Here is a 20,110-nt window from a genome sequence, read left to right as displayed (position 1 = left end):
TTTTAATAGTAATTAACAGATTTTATAATAATTAGCTGTTAACTTTTTTTTCATTTACTGTAAATTCGTTCTTTATACCGTACTCGCTCGCTTGTAGAGGAACATAATGTAACTTGATGAAATCATGAATGCATACACAATGAAATCAATTCGATTACTGTCGTTTCAAATCATTTGGATTTGAACACCTACTTTGTCTTAAATATTTGGAATATTTTCTCTCCGCGGCCGTTGTTGTATCTCGTTTGATGATCCGAATCGGAGGTTGATGCGGCGTGCTCTATTCCTGCCGCACACGCGACCATTCACTCCACTCGAGTGATTTCAATTTTTGTCCCATCACGCCTCAGCTCGCACTGCACTGACAGAGGCCACGTCTTAATGTCTCGATGCGCGCGTGCGTGCGTGCGTGCGTGCGTGCGCGTGCGTGCGTGTCACTCTTAACACTCAGCAGAGGGTTCACCTTGCCCGCCCTTTCTTGTCCGTCTGTCCGTCCCGGTTTTCACGCCGCAGATTGATTCAAATTAAACTGTCCTTCATGTTCTTATCGCGCTCGGCCCTCTTAGAGACACGCAAACAACACACACGCTGGGTGATTACACGCACAAACTGGGCCACACAATTCAACGCGCGTGTGTGTGTGCGTGTGTGTCCCTCTTCCCCTTTGAGTGTCAGCCACAATATTTGGATTTGCTAAATGAGTGGAAATGCAATTACTTGAGCAAGTGACGGACTGCGCATTTGGTACCTGGGACTTCAACCTGACTTAATCCACTTTCAAATATTTTACATTTCAACGATAGAAACCATATATGCCACATAAAACCAAAATCAATAATATTTATCAAACTAAACTAAGTGCAATTTCTGAGAAATTGCGTGGGAATGCTTAAACCCGAATGCTAAACTGAATGCTTATGAAGTAAATTGAAAGATAAATGATGTGAAAATGACAGTTAAGTTGAGCTGCAACCGGTTTAATTAAGGTGAGATTCAAACCATCGGATGTACTAAAATGCGGTGTAAGCGGGGATTGAACCCAGGCGCTCCGTGGTGGCAAGATTGACATGGCAACACAAAGGTTGGAATCTGATTGGACCAAAAAAAATTATAAATCTACCATCCACGTCCAGTACTGGAAGACCATATAAATAAATAAATACAATTTAACTCATTGACTGCCGTTGACGGCTATAGACGTCAAAAATTCATTTGAACTATTTCTATTAGTTTCACATTTTTTCCACTTTTGTTAAAAAATGTATTGTACATTTAGAACAGATATAAAATGTGTGATTAATCGTGAGTTAACTATTGAAGTCATGCGATTAATTACAATAAAAAAATTCAATTGTCTGACGCTCCTAATTTTTTAATAATATTTTATTTTTTGTTTAATTACTTAATTATTTAAACTCAAGATTAATCCCCCAAAAATTACATCTTGTTCTATATGTACAATAATAAAAAAATTCTAGTTTTTTTTTTTTACGTCTATAGCCGTCAATGGCAGTGAATAAGTTAATGAACAAATATTAGAAGTTATGCTGTAAATGTCGATCAATGCTTTTGTTCAGTCAAGGCTTTGCTGTCCTCGACTTTGCCGGTTGCGTGCCGGACACTTACAGTGAGGTGAGCGAGCGGAGGCCGCTGAAGGCATCGGCGGCGATGTCGGAAATCTGGTTCTTACTCAAGTCTCTGCGGGAGGAGAGGGAGGTGGGGGGGGGGGGGGGGCGGGGTTGTACATTAGTGATACAGATGTCCTAGAACTGTCGGCGACAGCATACATCAGCAGAGGTCAAGGGAAGGTCAAAACGAGGAAGTAGGTGTAAGTAAATGAGGTGGCGGGTGATGGACAGGCAGATGGGATGAAATGCGACGGAGAGAAAAAAGAGCGGCAGAGGAAAAGCCGACGCGGCGGCATGTTAAGTGCGCGTCGTTCACATCCACGAAGCCGGATTTATTACGGGAGCCTCCCCGCGCCGGAGGATGATTGGGCGGCAGAGTGATGACATCACGTCCTTGCGAGTGCCGGTTGCGATGCTATCGGCCGATATTAGCATGAGCGAGGAAGATGTGGGCAAAAGTATTGGGACAGGAAGTGACAATGGAAGAGCTTCTTGTGGTTGGTTCTGTACTCTGGTGCCAGGGTGTGAAGATTTTTTTTTTGGTTTTGTTGCGAATCTGTTCCTACAGTTTAGCGCGTCAATAAGAAAAGAAGAAGAAACGGTATTGTGACATCATGTTGGAAAGGATCATGTTTAATAGCTCTCTGTGCTAAAATTGCCATAAAGTGAATAAAAGAAGAAATACAAGGTGGTTTATTTTTGGGGGTTTCCCCCTATTTCACACTCCACACTACCCCAATTTTCAAATAAATCAAATTTATGTCTTTATATTTGTGTTCTTTTTTGTTTCTTATTGACGTGCTTACTAAAGACAGATTACTAAACTGTGGGAACATATTAGTAAACTGTGAGTACAGATTAGTAATCTGTGGGAACAGATGAGTAAACTGTGGGAACAGATTAGTAAACTGTGGGTACAGATTAGTAAACTGTGAGTACAGATTAGTAATCTGTGGGAACAGATGAGTAAACTGTGGGAACAGATTAGTAAACTGTGGGAACAGATGAGCAAACTGTGGGAACAGATTAGCAAACTGTGGGAACAGATGAGTAAACTGTGGTTACAGGTTAGCAAAATAAAAAATAAAAATCACACCCTGGCACCAGAGGGGCTCCGTAGTTCTGCTTCAATATTTGTTGTTGTGCTTTTTTTTTTTTTTTTTTTTTTTTTTAAATGAACATTGAATGGAATCAATTGCGTTCTAAGAAAAATAAATTGCAATAGTGTGGAAACGGTTATCTTTTAAAATTTAGGATATTTAAAAGTCTTTCAAGTCATCCCAACAGATTTCAACGTAAATATTGAAGTTGGCAAACCATTGGAATTTAAATGGATTTCAAATGCGGTCGCTTAAATTGGCTAAAGTTTCGTTTGCACGTTTACATGACAATTTGCCGTCTGTTATAGATCGACGTAATCCATTAAAATTTGAAGAAGACTTTCAACACAGATTTCCCAATCCAGTATGGAGAGACTTACATCCTCTTGAGCTTCTTGTAGGAGGAAAAGGCTCCAGGCGGGACACTTTTGATCAAGTTCTGCTCCAATCGACTGGAAAGACAAAGAGAGAGACAACATTTAAATCTCGGTGATGTTTTTTGCAGATGACAAAGAATATATTCCTCTGAGTACTGCCACACTGTTTGTTTCATGACATCTGGTACAAAAATCAGGGGTGTCCAAACGTTTTCCTTTGAGGGCCACATATAGATTAATCAAAGGATAACAGGGACACTTTGACATTGTCCGACTTTATTAACGGAATAAATCATTCAATTACGTATTATAGTTATTTTAGTAGATTTTTAGTTATTAATTTTTTTTTATCATGATTTGGTGTTATAATCACTTATATGTTACACAAACATTGAAATCAGCAAAGATGAGATAATTCTAATTCAATAATTGTATATATAAATTTAAAAGATTCTGAATTGTCTTAAAGTACAATAAATCCGTTTTTTCATAAATGTAAGATACTACTTTTAAATTCATGTGAACAGTAAATGTCAAGAAAACAGTAGAAAAAAAACCTCAGCCTTTAGTATTTTTAAAATAATTGATCGATATCAGGCTCGAAAAGGAAAATCGATTCGATATCGATTATTCGTTTTTTTAAACCCAGCCCCAGTCAGTATGTGAACTGTGCAGCTGAAAAGATAAAAAAAAAAACATTTGTACAAACAGCTACTATGGCGTATTTTGCAAAAATCTGTTTTTTAGATTCATTGAAGTCTCTGAATGGCTCATCCATTAAAATTGTTTGCCGATATGAGCCCTGCGATTGGCTGTCAACCAATCCAGGTGTGGACTCCCATCTCGTGGCAAAACCAGCTGGGATAGGCGCCAGCCACCCCAGTGAGGAAAAAGATCCAAACCCGGCAAGCAGACCATCATGTAGTTTGCGGGTGGCGCGCCTCGACGCTAATGATGCTCAAGTTGGCACGCTGGCTAATTCGTGCGCCACTGGCAGCGCTACGCTGCTCATATTCCTTTTCCAAATACAATTTGTGCAAAAAACTCAACATTTCGCACGCTACTTTCTCAAGCCAAGGTCCAAATGGGAACGTATTTTTTTTTCTCCCTCTCTCTTTGCAAGACTGGCAGCATTACGGCACGGCCAGTCGCATCCAGCTCATGTATTCTTAATGGCCGCTCGTTTGGAGGACATGAAGTGGGGGGCGGTGGGGGGTGGGGGGGGGGACCCGAGGAGCCAAGGCCAGAACCAGGGTCAGCCGTCACCATGATGGATGGGATCTCACCAGACCCGCTTATCCTCCGACCTACCGGTACTCTTGAACCCGCACTGTGTTCTGTTCTTGACCTCTGCGCCTTTCGCATCCATCCATCCATGCCGACATGTTTGCATTTATGCTCCAGAGTAAAGAACAGGTGTGCCTCGTTGTTTCATTTGACAAGAAAAACATCAATAACTAAATTGCTCAGGCTTTTATATAACGCAGCTGTCTTTCATGTATATATTCATGAATGCAAACAGCACACATGCGACTCAAGGCACATCTACTTATCAAGGTGAAAATAAACTAATGTCAGCTCACGCATAGCGTCATGGCGACATGGCGAAAAACATGGAAATACACAACTAAAGTCTACACACCCCTGTAGAAATGCTAGTTTTTTTGTGATGTTAAAAAGAAAAACATCAAGACAAGTGATTTCGTATTTTTTCACAATTAACTCATTTGCTCCCAAAAACGTATACAAACGTTTTATTTTAAATATTGCCATGGTCGCCAAAACGTATTTATACGTTTTTTACTTTCTTTTTTTTAAAATGCTAGAGCATACAGAAGGCTTTGATGCAGCCTCTGAACTGAAAAGGTTGCTTAACGCAATGGCAATTATTACAAAAAACGGCCAGCAGGTGGCAGCAGAGTATAAGAGATCAGCAATAGTCATGTTGCAAAAAGCTCTTTTCTCCACAGATTTGTGAAAAATGAAGAAACTTCGCTATATTCTAATGCTAATTGCCGCCAAACGGAAACATATAGAAATATACTTTTTTTTTTCCTGATGAAAGTAGAGACTCTAATCTTTCTTTTGGTAGGTTCCAATCAAAGTCAGAATCCAGTAACACAGCCGGGAGCGAAGGGGTTTGCTTCAGTGAAAATGACTGCGAGCGAATGAGTTAATATTGTATTTGTGGAATCTGAATGAAGCAGCAAAATCCACCGTGTGTTATGCCTCTCAGGTTGCGCCATTTTGCCACTTGCGGGCGACTATAAATGACATCACAGTTCGCTTCGGGTAACAATCAATAACGGCTCACCTGTTTTCTGAGTTTGGTCATGTGACATTCGCAAGCCGAGACGAAATACGACTCGACAGCAAGTGGCAAAATGGCCGCCCCCTGTCCAGGTATTGGGCTCTAATTTATGGTTTCAAAAAACAAAAAATTTGCGGGCTCCAGAATTTGCGTGTCTTGCTCCTCCCATTCTTTACATAACTCCACTTTTAATAAAGTAACGTAGGAATCACTGCCAACCTGTGACAAATAATTCATACAAGGGAGTCGGCATTATTAAAGGAAGTGCAAATATTAATAAGGGCAACGTACAAGTGCGAGTTATTAACTCGACAAGGTTGAGACAAAGACACTCGGAGGCTTAAACACAATAGGACGCATTACAGGGAAGTCACTTTACAAGCACAAGGAAAAAAATCGATAAGGCTTAGGTGACCATTAGACGATGATTGAAACACGGACGACATTTGACTTGCTTGTGTACACGCACACACACGCACACGCGCGCACTCACGGTACATACGCATTTGGCAGGGATCCATACTGCCAGCATGCAGAAATTTGACATTGAGCCAATTGAGAGATACACAAGTCAACCAAAATGCAGAGTAGACATTTGGTATACTGGACACAACGTTGGGTACGAGAGGTTTCCAAATGGGGGGAATGGAAACGATTTGACATTATTTGTGGAGTTTAAATGAGAAGTTTTGAAAATAGTGTGGAAAAATTTCTCTGTGATTGAATGGGAATTTGCATAAATGTAAGTTTTTTTTCAAGGCTATTCAAGTCTACAGTTTTAAATCAAACCTACAATTTTGCTAACAATTTTCACGATTTTTACCAATCCACATAATTCCTGTGAATTCGTGACAAAGCTATAAATTCCCATTAATTTCTTTTCTTTTCTTTTGTCCTTTTTTTTTATTGCTTGTTTGGAAAAGTCCATGTCGTCCATGTTTTTTTGTTTTTTTTTGCCTCTTACACGCTGGTATGCTCAACCCGGGTATGTTTTTTGTAATCCTCAGAATTTTGCATCTCTAAATGAAATCTAATACAAGAGCGGTATCAATTTTTTTTTATGGTTCGAGCTTTATAGGATTAACAATGTATTTATGATTACAGTTTTCAAAAAATTAGAAAACATCTCACAAAGCATTGCCAATCCAAACTGAGCGCTATTTATTATTTACCTTATGTTTTTTATTTTTCCCAAGCAGCTATTTTGTGTGTGTGTTCGATCACCGAGTGGATTGTACAATATACGGTCAAATAAAAGTCAAGACTTTCACTTCAACTTAATAAAAGTTATTTTGTGCCTTGAATACAGTTCAAATGGAGTTGAAGACACCTCCCAGCAGATTTAAAACCAAACTATTAGCTAAATGTCCAGTGAAGTGAAGGAAGAGAAGCCTTACATCTCCACGATGCCCTCCGGGAGGTTGGCGGGTATTTCGCTCAGGCTTTTGCGGCGACAGTCCACGATGTTGTTGTTGCACGTGCAGCTTGGCGGGCACACCGCCACCAGGGGCGTACACGTCCTCGACTCCACGTGGGCGGGGCCTGGGGACGCATAGATACAATCGAAATAAGGGAAAAAAGCAATGTGAAAGGAGGGAAATGGTAAGTAAAGCGGCGAATGAAATCCCAATGTTTTTCTCTCATTTGGTTCAATTTGGATACAAACATACATTATACAATCTCATTAAAGAACCAAAATGATTGTAATTGTTTGCTTTTGTTTTTATCCCATGTGGCACAATTTACATACAAACATAGATGTGCATTAAGAGATGGCAACAATAAGCAGTAAAGCTATGGCAATATCCAGAATACTGGCCAATAAAAACACTCTTGTGATGTTTTACTCACATTTGGCCCAATTTGGATACAAATGTAAATCAAAAGCATTGAAATGATAAGAAGTAAAGCAGTTGGAAATGATAAGAAGTAAAGCAGTTGTTAGATATAGTGCATTGACCAATTAAATTGCAAAAACAATATGCCATACCTTATTTTCTCTCATGAGGCTCGATTTGTATACAAACATATTCAAACATTAATAAAGCGAAATGAAAACAAGTAAAGTAGTTGCAAAATATAACACTCTAACCAATAAAATGCAAATCCGATGTTTCTGACTGTGCATCCACATGAATAGATTACAATCACATTAAGGGATGAAAACAATAAGAAGTAAAGCAGTTTGCAAGATGTAGGACAGCAACCAATAAAATAAAGCTACTGTACTGTGATATTTTACTTGCTTGCCCCAATTTGGATACAAATGTAAAAAATAATAAGATGTAAATCATTTCTGAGATATGGCTCATTCACCAATAAAAATGCAAATATTGAATGCCATTCTAATGTTTTTTTTACTCCTATGTGGCCCAGTTTGCATACATTAAGGAATCTAAATGATAATAAGTAAAGCAGTTGCCTCATAATTGGATAATAAAACACAATTACAAGCAATACATGTCACGTGCATTAAGGGATGGAAATGATTGCAGTTGCAAGATCTAGCACACCGACCATTAAAAAAGCTTTTGTGATGTTTCAGCCATGTTTGGGTCAATTTGGAGACAAATAAAATGTATTAAAGGTATGGAAATGATAAGAAGTAAAGCGGCTGCATGACAGAGTGCGCTGCGGCTGACCAATTAAGCGTAAACAAATGATGCCATGCCAATGTTTTTACAAATATATGCAATCACACTTAAGGAATCAAAACGATAAGCAGTAAAGCAGTAGCAAGATGTAACACTCTGACCAATAAAATGCTACAATGATGATGCTTTTCTCCCGTGTGGCCCAATTTGAATACAAACATAACATTTGTAGTGTCAGTGAAGACGACGAAATAAAAGCTCACCGACAAGGACAGTTCATATGATTTCAAAGGTGGAAAAATAGATGAAAAAACAACAACATGCTAATGCAACGGCAAAACGCCGAGTGCGGGGAGTCCTGATCGGGGCCTTGTAGGCAAAAGCGATGAGGCCAAAGGCTAATAAAGAGAAAGGCGCCTGACAGTCTATTAGCAGCGAGCTGAATCAGACGCCTTTAAAGAGCGATAAGAAAAAGCCTCCTTTCTTATGCCAGCCTTTTGGCTGAACACACTCTTTTCTCTCCGCTGCCACATTAGCGTAGACGCCTTAATGCTGAGCTGTCCGAGCTCCGCGCGATAACGCGACTTGTAATAAGGAGACAAGGATCGTGTGCATGTACTATTCAAGTCAGAGTTCCACTCAGTCCGGCATCATGCATTTAGGAGTAGAAGTATTGGGCCAGGACTCGATTTATAGTATTTGCAGGAACACTTACAAGGTATCGTCAACAGCGAGTATTTGTTTTTGTTTTGACATTTTTTTTCACATTTAAGAAAAATGATTTGTTGTTTGTTTTTTTATTTTATTTTATTTTTATTTTTTGCTTTTTGTTGGACTTTTCCCCCACAAACATTTTTTGTTTGCTTTTGCGATATTTTTTTCTAAAGAAAAATATCACAACGAAATTTTTTTTAAATTCAGTTTTCAGATTTTTTTTGTAGTATTTTTGGGGGAATTATTATTATTATTATTTTTTTTTATTTTTTTTGCTGTTTGTTGGATACCCCAAACCCCTCTCGCTCCCATTTTCAGATTTTTTTTGTTTGGCTTTGAGTATTTTTTTTTCTAAAGAATTATATCAGAACAAGGTAGAAAAAAAATCCGGCTGTTGGATTTTTTATTTAGTTTTTAGATTTTTCTTTTTTTTCTGATGAAAAGTATTAGAACCAGAAATAAAACAAATCTGGAAAAAAATAAGTTATTTGAAAAATTGGAAATACATTTTCCAAAACAGAAAATGAAATGCTTCCGTAAAATATAAAATCACCCCACCACTCCCCCCCCCCCCCAATTTTTTTTTATAAATAAAGTAATATTGGCCTATATGTATATATAGTCCACTGTGCAACAGATTAAAAAAAATAAAACTTTTGTACGCAGGTGTTCCTAATGTTATGGCTGCTGTGATGAGATCTCACACACACGCGCACACAAGCAAACTCACCACTGCAGACGAAATCCTTCTTCTGTACGTCGGGAACATTCAGGCCCCTCATGTGGGCGGGGGCCATGCACTGAGTGAAGGGCGCCAGGCTTCGCCTCGCTCGCAGCCAATCAGAGAGCCAGGACAGGTGACAGTCGCAGTGAAGGTTGTTGGAGTGGAGACGCCTGCAGATGAAGTAGAAGAAAAAAAAAGAATTTTTCAAATATTTATCAATATTTATTTATCAAATATAAATATTGGTAACCTCACACAAACGAGACGGTAAGAAAAATCAAGCCGCTGTATGATTTTCCAATTAACAGCTTGCACCACGTGCAGCGAATGTTCATATGAACCAATCACGTGCCTGTGGTCTAAGTGGCACTTAGGCCACTAAATCCTGCGCAAAACGAGCTCCCGGCCAGCTAATGTTCAGTGTTGGGTGCATTAAGGGATTTTTTCTCCCCACAAAGCTGAGAGACTCCGCGGGCGGACACCTTAAGAGTCACGAGGGGGAAGGACGGGGTGCGGAAAAATGGCAGGATGTCTTGTCAGCGTATTATATGCCGGCCGGGATATCTGGCCTTTCACAAGACGGGCCTCCCTTTGTAATAAAGGCGAGGACAAATCCTGTTATGGAACAGAGATGGGCTCATTGATGCTAGCAGCGGGGGGGAGTCGGTTTTAATACCGCGCTCACATTATAAATCCAGTTTATAGTCAAACCCCCGCCAGCAGATAGCCGCGTCTCGGCCCACCCCCGGCTCCAGCCTTAATTACTGACAAGTAGGATTAAAACACGGGGCACAATGCGCTGTGTGTGTGTGTGTGTGTGTGTGTGTACTGTGTGTTATCTACTGGATTTGTGGGAACTTGATTGGCTTTATCAAAGTCAATGTTTGTGGGAACGAAGGTCTTAATGTGTGTGTGTGTGGCACTTTATCATTTTTGGCTATTTGGTGTGTCCTCGAGCCACAAGGGCACTTTTTTTTTTATTCATTACTGTTAAATACAGATTTAGCGAATATTGTTAATTTGAATTATAAAATGAGATGTCAAGAGGTGGCTGCAGAACGATAAAAATGTGACTTAAAGCCACGATACGCAACAGCGTTGCCTTAACGCAGCGCTTCAATTATTTTTTGTTACACCCCCAGGAAGAAAAAATTTTTTTCGCGCACACACACTCCAATTCGCTACCGCGACTATACATAGTGTATAAAATAGTTCTAAGTGCACATCTCGTTGCACACGCTGACAATGAGAGCGCCACTGCCACCTACTGTAGTGGATGTGCAATTACACTTTTTCATTCAGTGCGTAGTGACGTAGAATGGCGGCTGGCTCTCTGCCGAGCAATGTGAAACGACAATAAAGAAAGAAAGGTAAGCCTCCGTAGCGTTCCTAAAGGGACGATCAAAACTTTCTTTTTACATTTTCACATTGCTCGGCAGAGAGCCTGCCGCCATTCTACATCACGGTGGGTTACTATGTAAATAACAATGGTGGCGTACGTCCAAATAAAGTTTCTACAAAATGTATTAAACTGGAAATGATTTTTGAAAAATGAATCTCATAGTTATGTTAGTAAAAAAACAAATAAATAATATAGAGCAAACTTGTCATGACAGTCGGGGTTCCTTTTTAAAAAAAAAATGCTAACTATACAACAATACGCAACAGCTTTGCCTTAACGCAATGCTTCTATTTTTTTTTTTGTTACACACTCAGGAAGCAAAAAATATAATATATATAATATATATATATATAATATAAATAAAGTTTTTACGCTTAGATGGGGTGGATTTTGAAGCATATCGAAAAAAAAGGAACATTTTGGCAAGACCGGATACACTTCGCACATTTTGACCGGATATTACGTCACACGTACGATCGTAGTCCCAAAGCAATGTCGGACGACGAAACGGAAATCTCTGGAATGAATGAAAGAAGCGAATATTAATTCCATTTTAGATGGAAAACCAAAGAAACGCTTCGTTTTATCAAGAATTACAAAAGCAAACTCATACGACGTCATCGCATGGCGCAATCGCTTCCTGGTCTTCTTCTTTTAAATGACTGCTGGATCACATCTCTACGGTGTATAGCGCCACCTACAGCGGCGGAGTCCCCTCTCAATATTCGCAAAAGAAGAACAGAAGGAAAAGGGCATAAGTCGCATGTCCGTTTTGCGCATTTTCAGTAACTTCGCTTAAAAAATTCGAAACAATTGGATGGAAACCAGACTAACGAGAGCGCCACTGCCACCTACTGTAATGGATGTGCAATTACACTTTTAAATTTTTTTCAACTTCAGCCATAACAACATATTGGACCAGCCAGGACACGATTAGCACCAACGCTAATTCCACTGCTCGAGCCACAGCTTATTTGCTGCTTCTATCATGAGCCACAAATTCTTGTCCGACAAAGTAATACATGACAGCCAAAACTCCTTGGCGGAGGTAATGATTAGACAAGATGATGGACCGGAGTATTGCCATGCACGGCGATGGTTAAGGAAGCAGTTGAGGCGGCAGGCAGTCAGTCACGCCGTCCGTCCGTCTGTCGGCTTTGACAGACAACAGAAGCGGGTTCTGATTAAAAGATATTGGATATTGGTGATTCGCCGCTCAATCTGCCGCCAACTTGTAGCCGCGCCGCAGCCCGAAATCCAATTTTGTGCGGCTGATTTGGAGCGGTGGGAACGAGAGCGCGCGCGCACGCACGCACACACACATACGCACAAGAGCATTTTGTGATTGGCCGGGAGATGGGAGCTGCCATTCAAATTTGAGCAGCGAAATGGTCATGAAGCAGAAGTGGATTTTGGGAATCTGTGGGTTCTGCTACAATCAATATTGGAAGAAAAAAAAAATCTAATCCTTACTTCACACATATTTTATACAAAGTTCTACTCATGGTTGCTGACATTGAAAACATTATACAAGTAAATATAATCAGGCTAACAAATTGTTAGTCATTTTTGACGGCGACAATAGCAATAAAAGCAGGTTTACGGTTGATAAATTGTTAAATCATCTCCATTCATCAAGATCTTAGCTTGCATTAAGATATAAGTGCAATTTAATAAAAATGGGCAATGGACCTAAACATCTACCCTGTGGCACTCCACAATCGATTGATTGAACTATGACAAACTGCCATTAAAAAAAAATTAATACATTGTTTTCTGTTCGTCAAATAGCGCTCTAGCCATGAGATTGCAACGGCCAGCAGGTGGCAGCCGAGGATAAAAGATCAACCAGGGCCATTTTGCAACAAGCTCTTTTTGCCAGTGTTTTCAACAGGTTTTTGAATAATGATGAAACTTAGCTACATTCTAATGGCAATTGCTGCAAAACGGAAACAGATAGAAATATACTTTTTTTTCCTGAGGAAAGAAGAGACTCTAATCTTTTGGTAGGTTCCAGGTTTTTATAGCAATAGAACACAATATTCGGTGAGCCTGGCAACATCAGTCAAAATCGGGAGCGAAGGGGGTTGCTTCAGTCAAAATAACTGCCAGTGAACGATTTCATATCGGATTTGAGGAATATGAATTTGGCAGCAAATTCCGCTTGTTCTTTTCCTTCTCAAACTTGCTGTCGATTAAAAATGACATCAAAGTGCCTAATTGCCCAGCTTGCGAACGTCACATGACCAATCGCAAATAACGGTCCGAGTGCCGACTCACCAGTTGAGAATTGCTGTTCTAGACTGTTACCCCTCATTTCCCCCCCCAAAAAAAAATAAATAATAATTGTCATGATGCTATTAGCTAACGAGCACAATGTATGTTATTCCAATCATCAGTCTTTCAAATGACATCGAATGATGGTTGCAAAACGTCCATGTCACAACTTAAATAAGCAACTCAAAATGTTTGTGCGTCATCGCCATGGTTTCCATTCCTCGCACATGCACCTGACACGTGTGCATGCGTGCGTGCGTGCGTGCGTGCGTGCGTGCGTGCGTGTGCGTTGTACTCACAGCGTCCGCAACTTGGGCATGTGGTTGAAGCTGGACAGCGGGATGAGGGTGATGTTGTTGTTGTTGAGAGTGCTGCACACAGAGAGAGCGAGAGAGCGAGAGAGCGTGAGAGAGGAAAAACACATTCATTAGCCGAGTTCCAGGAAGCGTTGCGCTGATGCACATCACAATAAATGTCATTACAAGCCCAACCCGAGCAAAACATACAAATAATCCTGACAGCAAAGTGCCGCCTTCTTCCAAAGCGCCAAATTCAACACACGCGTTACACTCGCATGTGATTTTCGTTTGCTTTGCAAACATCGCAAATTCATTGCGTAAATTGTGCAAAAAAAAAATCCAACGAACAAACCTCAAGCAAACAACGCAATGTATTAGGCAACGGCACACCATAAAAAAAGCAAAACCGATATCGGAATCGTACATTTGTAGGGTGAAAAAATTACATTTGTTATTCTCGCAATAACATGACTTTCATCTTGAAAATGTATTCTTTTCTAATCTAAACTTTTTTTCTGAAAAAAAACTACATTTTTTTTTCTTGTCACATTACAACTTTAATTGTGAACATATATGACTTATTTAGAAAATATATAACTTCTCATCATAGTATAGAAATAGAAATATCTGGATTTTCTCAAAAATATAAAACTGTTTCTTGCCAAGAAACATGAATTTTGAAAATGTAAGACTTATCTATAACATATACAATTTTGACTTTATTCTTGTAATATTACAACTTTTAGCATAAATATATATATATATAAATTAATCATAAAAATTTTGGCCTTGAAAACATTCTTTTTTTTTTAAATACTTTTTTCTTGGTTTAAAAAAAATCGAGAAAAATATCCAATGTTGAAAAAAAAAAGTCTTGAAAATATACATATTATTTTCTAGAACATATGCAACTTTATTCTTGTACCATTCCAACGTTTAGCATATACATTAAAACTTTAATCATAAAAACACAACTTTTGGTTTTGAAAACATATTTTTCTTCAAATTATAATTTTTTTTTAAAATCCACACCTTTTTTTAAATAACTTTTTTCTTGATTTTTTTTTCAAGAAAAACATCCAATCTTGAAAATTATATTTTTTCTTGAAAATATACAATTATTGATTATTATTATTATTATGTATTTATTTATTTATTTTATTATTGAAAACTTTAAAGTCAAAGATTGTTTTATCTATAAAATACACAATTTATATTCTGGAAAATATGCAACTTTATTCTCAAAATATGATGACATTTGGGAAAAATGCAGGATATTTTATTTAGGAAATAACTCCTTTTGTGGAACGCATACAATTGTATTCTCGTAGCCGAGATCGGGATGAGATGTTGATAAAACAACTGTTTTGTAACATTTATCTTTTTGGTTAGTTGAGTCTTATCGGCACGATTTTGTAAGTAGATCAAAAGTGATCAAGATAAAAATGCTTTTCGCTCGAGTCTCTATTTCCGCGCACTACGCGAGCTGCCTGACAGCAAAATATAAACTCGAGAAATATATGTGCAATTCTCTTGGAATGATGACAGGCAGATATATTCCCCCCCCGTTTTGACTTGATTCCTTCTTGTAACCGCCGCATGTCGCTATAAATGCAAAGCGGACCGTCATCACAGCCAAACGCGCACTGGCGCACCCACAAACACGAACACGATTGATTTTCACCGGTTTTCATGCCCGAAAATAAAGTTAGACAACAAGAGAAAGAAAGTGGAGGAAGCGATGCAAAGACATAAAACGGATCCATCAAAGCAACTCAGTGGGGACCGGGAGGATTTTTCTTTTTCTTTTTCAAGGCACTGAAAGCTCATAAGACGGCCTTTTTACAACACAACACTCACGGGACGAACAAATGCATCTAAAAAGCACCTCTCATGTATACGTGCTTGGGAAAATCGCACTTCAGTGGACACACATTTAATGGTTATCACAACATAACTTTCTTCGCATAGTCAACAAAAGTCAACAGTTAATAACAGCTCGAGTATATTATGCAAAAAAATTATATTGAAAGCCAGTATGATAATTGGGCAAAATAAGAATAGTATAATAAATGTGTTATAACCAATGCGTTTCAACAGTTATTAAGTAATAAATGTGTTACACCATGTTACAACTGGGAAAAATGTGTTATAACATGTTTATAGTGAAATAAATGTGTTGAAATAGATATTAGGAGTTGCAACAATATATTTTCAAAATCATGTGTCTACATTATTTTTATAACATGGTTTTGATATTCAATGTTTTTTTTTACATGGTCATTGTGTAACAAGTGTCACGGTCATCAGGTAATTAGTGGTATCGTATGACCTAGTGTCGTAAATGCATATGGTAGTCATACTAATAAATAATAAGTGTTATGTCTGTTTTTGACATTATGGATTTTAACACAATGATTGTGTAGTTAACGTGTTATAACATATTACTTGGGTGATAAAAGTTTATATTCAGCCATTAGGTACCCAATGTATCATCACATGACGATCATATGATATGAGTCACGCATTAAATGCTTCATAGTGTAATAAATGTGTTTGGCATGGAAACAATAAAAACGTTGTGTTATAACAATGTGTAATAAATGTTGCAACATGTTTATTGTCTAATGTTTTATAACATGACCTTAGTATAACATAATATTATTGTGTAATTAATGTGTAATAAGAAATTAACATATTACAACATGCTCATTGTGAAATAAATGCATTATAACATCACCTTGTATTTGCATGTAGTATACAGGGCCCATCAGGTAACAAATATTTTCCAGTATGCTTTTTGTAATGAATGTGTTATAACATGATCATTACACTCTAAAAACAGTTGGGTCAAAAGTAACCCAATTACGGCTCAAAAAAGTTTTTGGGGGTCAATTTGACCCAACTTTCTCGGTTGTTTTATACAAAAGGACCCAATTTTTTATTTTTATTTTTACCCAAGTAAAGGATCTGACCAATATTTATGAGTTGTTGTTTTGTTTTTGTTTTTACAATATAAGACACATTTCTTGACTCAAAGTTGGGTCAAATTGACCCAAGTAGAGGATGGGTCAATTTTTGAGCCATAGTTTACAACATATTACAACATGATTATTGTATAATAAATGTATTCTATATATTATATATTTTGTATTTTCATGCAGTATTGAGAGCTAACAAATGCTTCACAGCATGCATTTTGTAATAAATATGTTATAACATGGTCATTAGGTCAAAATTGAAAAAATGAAAAGCGGCCATCTTTCAAGCTAGCTATCTTCGGATAAAACTAAACTCCCACTCATGTGAAAAAAAGTTAATTTATAAAAGTTGATGCCTTGTTTTTTTTTGCATTGCTATTATGCTATTTTGCATGGCAAATATTGGCCCAAGGACACGTTAAAAACGACCCAATTGCCACAATCAACGCATTCATTTGAAATCACCGAAAGCAGCCAAAAGGTAGCAGGCAAGCATACAAACGTCCCACAGTGGTTTGTTTGAAGCTAATGTTGTCACAAGTGGTCCAAATGGACTCATTACGCGGGAGTTTCCGTGTTTACGCGAACACCCACTCATCCCCAAAATACGGCGCGTGCTCTGCACTGTTGATCTTACGATTTCTCCTGCTCTCTAATTCGCCGTCCTTCCGACTCGCCCGCCGTAGCCTCCGTGGCCTTGGTGGAGGGATCGAGTTTCACGCTCGCTTACGTCCAAATACACGCACACACACACATTGGTCGGCCCTGTCAGGGCTGATTCCACCCAGTCTATATAATTTAATTGTGGAATAACAATCCCCCCCCCCGTACTACAATTTCCCTGTCAAGTTTCCTCCCGCCACCACTACACTTAAAACATCTCAGCCTTAATACAGTTGTGACTGGACTGAATTAGTCAAAATAAACAGCGAAGATCATTTATATATTAAGTTTCACGTGGGCTGGCACTTAAAAATCCCGGTATTGCGACTGGCGCGCGGATTGTTTGTGTTGTCGCAAAAAAAGCATTAAGTGCGACTTGTACGTGCGGTTGGCGGGAAATACACGCAAAGATTTTCTTGCTGGAATTACGGTTGAAGTGTTTTTGTGTTGATTCGGCTGAGGCAGGCTCAGATTTTGTGTACACAGTTGAGGCGCTGGCTTTGTTTAAAAAAGAAAAAAAGTCCAATTGTGATATTTGTGTCAGGTTGCAGTTTGCCCGCAAAATTCCGGCACGCAAGCCAGCGTGATTAGCGTTAGGAAACGCTACACCGCCAAACGGCCCGCAAGCATCTTAACTCAGATATCATTAAACATATCGTTAGCTTAATAGCATAATTGCCCAAGTCATTTTTGAAAACCAAGAAAAAAAACACAATCAATTCAACAAATCCAGTTGTGGATTACCGAGACTCGAATGACTCACAATTTACACAAACGTCAAGAAACAATCCGGGTTTCTGCAGGCATCGGCAAATCGAATTTATTACTTTTTAATGCCGGTTTTCATGCAACCTCAAACTAATTTAATGCCCACATACATACATGCATACAGTATCAGTTGATACATTTTTTTACTCATAATTAATTTCCTGATTTCCACACTTAACTTGCAATGAATCGCTTATTAATTGTTTATTTTAAACAGAGGCGGGCACTCCATCGTTTATTACCGTCAATGACGATGCCCATCTTTTGGCGAGTGTACAATGACGCAAAGCCTCGGGGAAAAAAACGGACTGAGCACCGACTGAAGCAGATTTATGTCCGTCGATTGGATTGAGTACAGATGTCCCTTCTCATTCCGTGCGTTTTTGCCAGGCTTTGCGTCACGAAGCATTCACCAAAAATGAAGGTGGGCATCGTCATCGACAGGAATTGCCGATTGACGGAAGTGCCAACAGCTGATTTTATATCTGTTCTAAATGAGCCATGACATTTTTTACTACTCTTGTTAATTAACATAAAAGTTGACAAATAAGTTAACCTAATACAAGTATGGCTGCAACTTCATTTATTGATGCAATATTTGTATTTTCTAAACTTGTTAAAAAAAATACATATATATATATATATATATATATATATATAGTTAAAAGTGTAAAAGAGGAAGTCAGATTTGTTTTAAGGTAATTTTATAAATTACTTGGAAAAATGAAGGAACTTGTGGACTCTTGCCAATTTTGTGCATTGTAAATTATAATTTGCCCCCCGTCGTGAAAAAAATTCTGGACATCATTTTAATGCTCTTTAAACTCATTTGCTCCCAAAAATGTATAAATACGTTCTATTTTAAATAGTGTGTCCCAAGAACGTATAATTATGTTTTATGGGGTTTTGTTTTTATGCCAGAGCATACAGAAGGCTTCGACGAAGCCTCTGAACTGAAGAGAATGCTTGAGAGAGATCAACCAGGGCCATGTTGCAAAAAACTTTTTGCCAGTGTTTTAAACAGATTCGTGAATAATGATGAAACTTAGGTATATTCTCATGCGTATTGCTGCAAAACAGAAACAGATAAAAATATACTTTTTTTTCTTGATGAAAGACGAGAATCTAATCTTTCTTTTGGTTCCAACACAATATTCTGTGGGCCTTGCAAAACCAGTCAAAATCCAGTAAAACAGCCGGGAGCGAAGGGGGTTGCTTCAGTGCAAATGGCTGCGAGTGAATGAGTTAATGGCCTGCGGAAAACCCTGACCATTTTTTAAAAAACACATATCAGGAAACGCATATCGAGAACGGGCTCCTGCGGCAACAATGCGTCAACTCCCCGACATCTCCTGATGCACGCTGACGTCATCCTCATTTCACAATACACACAATTTTAACGTTTAATCTCCATTAAGTAAAAAAAAAAAAAAAAAACAATTTTGCACATTGCAACATTTATCGGATGTTTCTATCTGCGCTATTGACATTTGAATTCATTTAAATTTCAGGCTCCACAAAGTCTGCCAATGAACAGCCAACGTGAGTATGCGTGTTTGTGTAGTAAAACGAAGTGCGCGTATAATGAAGTGAATTTCCTATTAGTCTCTATCACGCTCAATCAAGCTCGTCAGACGCAGGTCGATACGCGCGGCCAGCGTCTAAATTAGAGGCCAAATGCAACAACGTGACTTTATGATGAGCAACATTGACTTTGCGTTCGATACCATCATTCTCACTTCCGCATCATCTATGAGCAGATATTCCCGCAACATAAACACGTAATAAACTGCTTACATACTTTCGCAACAAGTGGTTAAGTGCTTTTACTGTACATTAGATCAGTTTAATGGAATGGCGTTGTGTAAGGTAGTGGATGCGATGCGCTGAAGACTATACCGTGCATGTTTTGTCATTTTGAAGGTCTTTTCGCACACTTTTAAAATAATAAACACATTAAAAACATAATGCAGTGAGACAAAAATATTGTTCAAAAATCGTGTAAATAAAATAAATAAATAGTTACTTTTTTGTAGGTGTAAAAAGCAGGATTACAGAGGATTCAACATTCAACAATCTTCAGCAAAAAACAGACTGATCTTGAAATATGCTCACTTCCTGTTTTCGCTCTTCTATCAAACGCAGTCAAAAATAATGTTTCACCATCTAGTGGCTGGCAGTTGAATAGCACCCCCCCCCCCCCCCAAAAAAAAGTGGAGGCATAACAAAACTTTGAGTTTAAGACTAGAAAAAAAAGTTTGCAAAAAAGGAG

The 20,110-nt window shown here is 38.4% G+C and overlaps 1 protein-coding gene across 2 annotated transcripts in view; it reads right to left on the bottom strand.

Moving 5' to 3' along the window:
- Nucleotides 1-20,110, bottom strand: part of slit3 (slit homolog 3 (Drosophila)) — a 240,606-nt gene that overhangs the window by 75,016 nt on the left and 145,480 nt on the right. For both annotated transcript variants that reach the window (XM_086084418.1, XM_086084417.1), the window contains exons 7-11: nucleotides 13,427-13,498; nucleotides 9,455-9,618; nucleotides 6,814-6,958; nucleotides 3,109-3,180; nucleotides 1,627-1,698 (exon numbers count right to left, since the gene is read on the bottom strand). In XM_086084418.1, coding sequence (XP_085940544.1) covers nucleotides 1,627-1,698; nucleotides 3,109-3,180; nucleotides 6,814-6,958; nucleotides 9,455-9,618; nucleotides 13,427-13,498 — 525 coding nt within the window. The remainder of the gene's footprint in view (nucleotides 1-1,626; nucleotides 1,699-3,108; nucleotides 3,181-6,813; nucleotides 6,959-9,454; nucleotides 9,619-13,426; nucleotides 13,499-20,110) is intronic.

This window comes from Leptonotus elevatus, chromosome 9 (genome assembly GCF_054856555.1).
Source record: "Leptonotus elevatus isolate MCC_2025b chromosome 9, RoL_Lele_1.0, whole genome shotgun sequence".
Lineage (NCBI taxonomy): Eukaryota > Metazoa > Chordata > Actinopteri > Syngnathiformes > Syngnathidae > Leptonotus > Leptonotus elevatus.
Note: the sequence above shows the minus strand (reverse complement) of the source record. Positions and strands in the feature narration are given on the sequence as shown.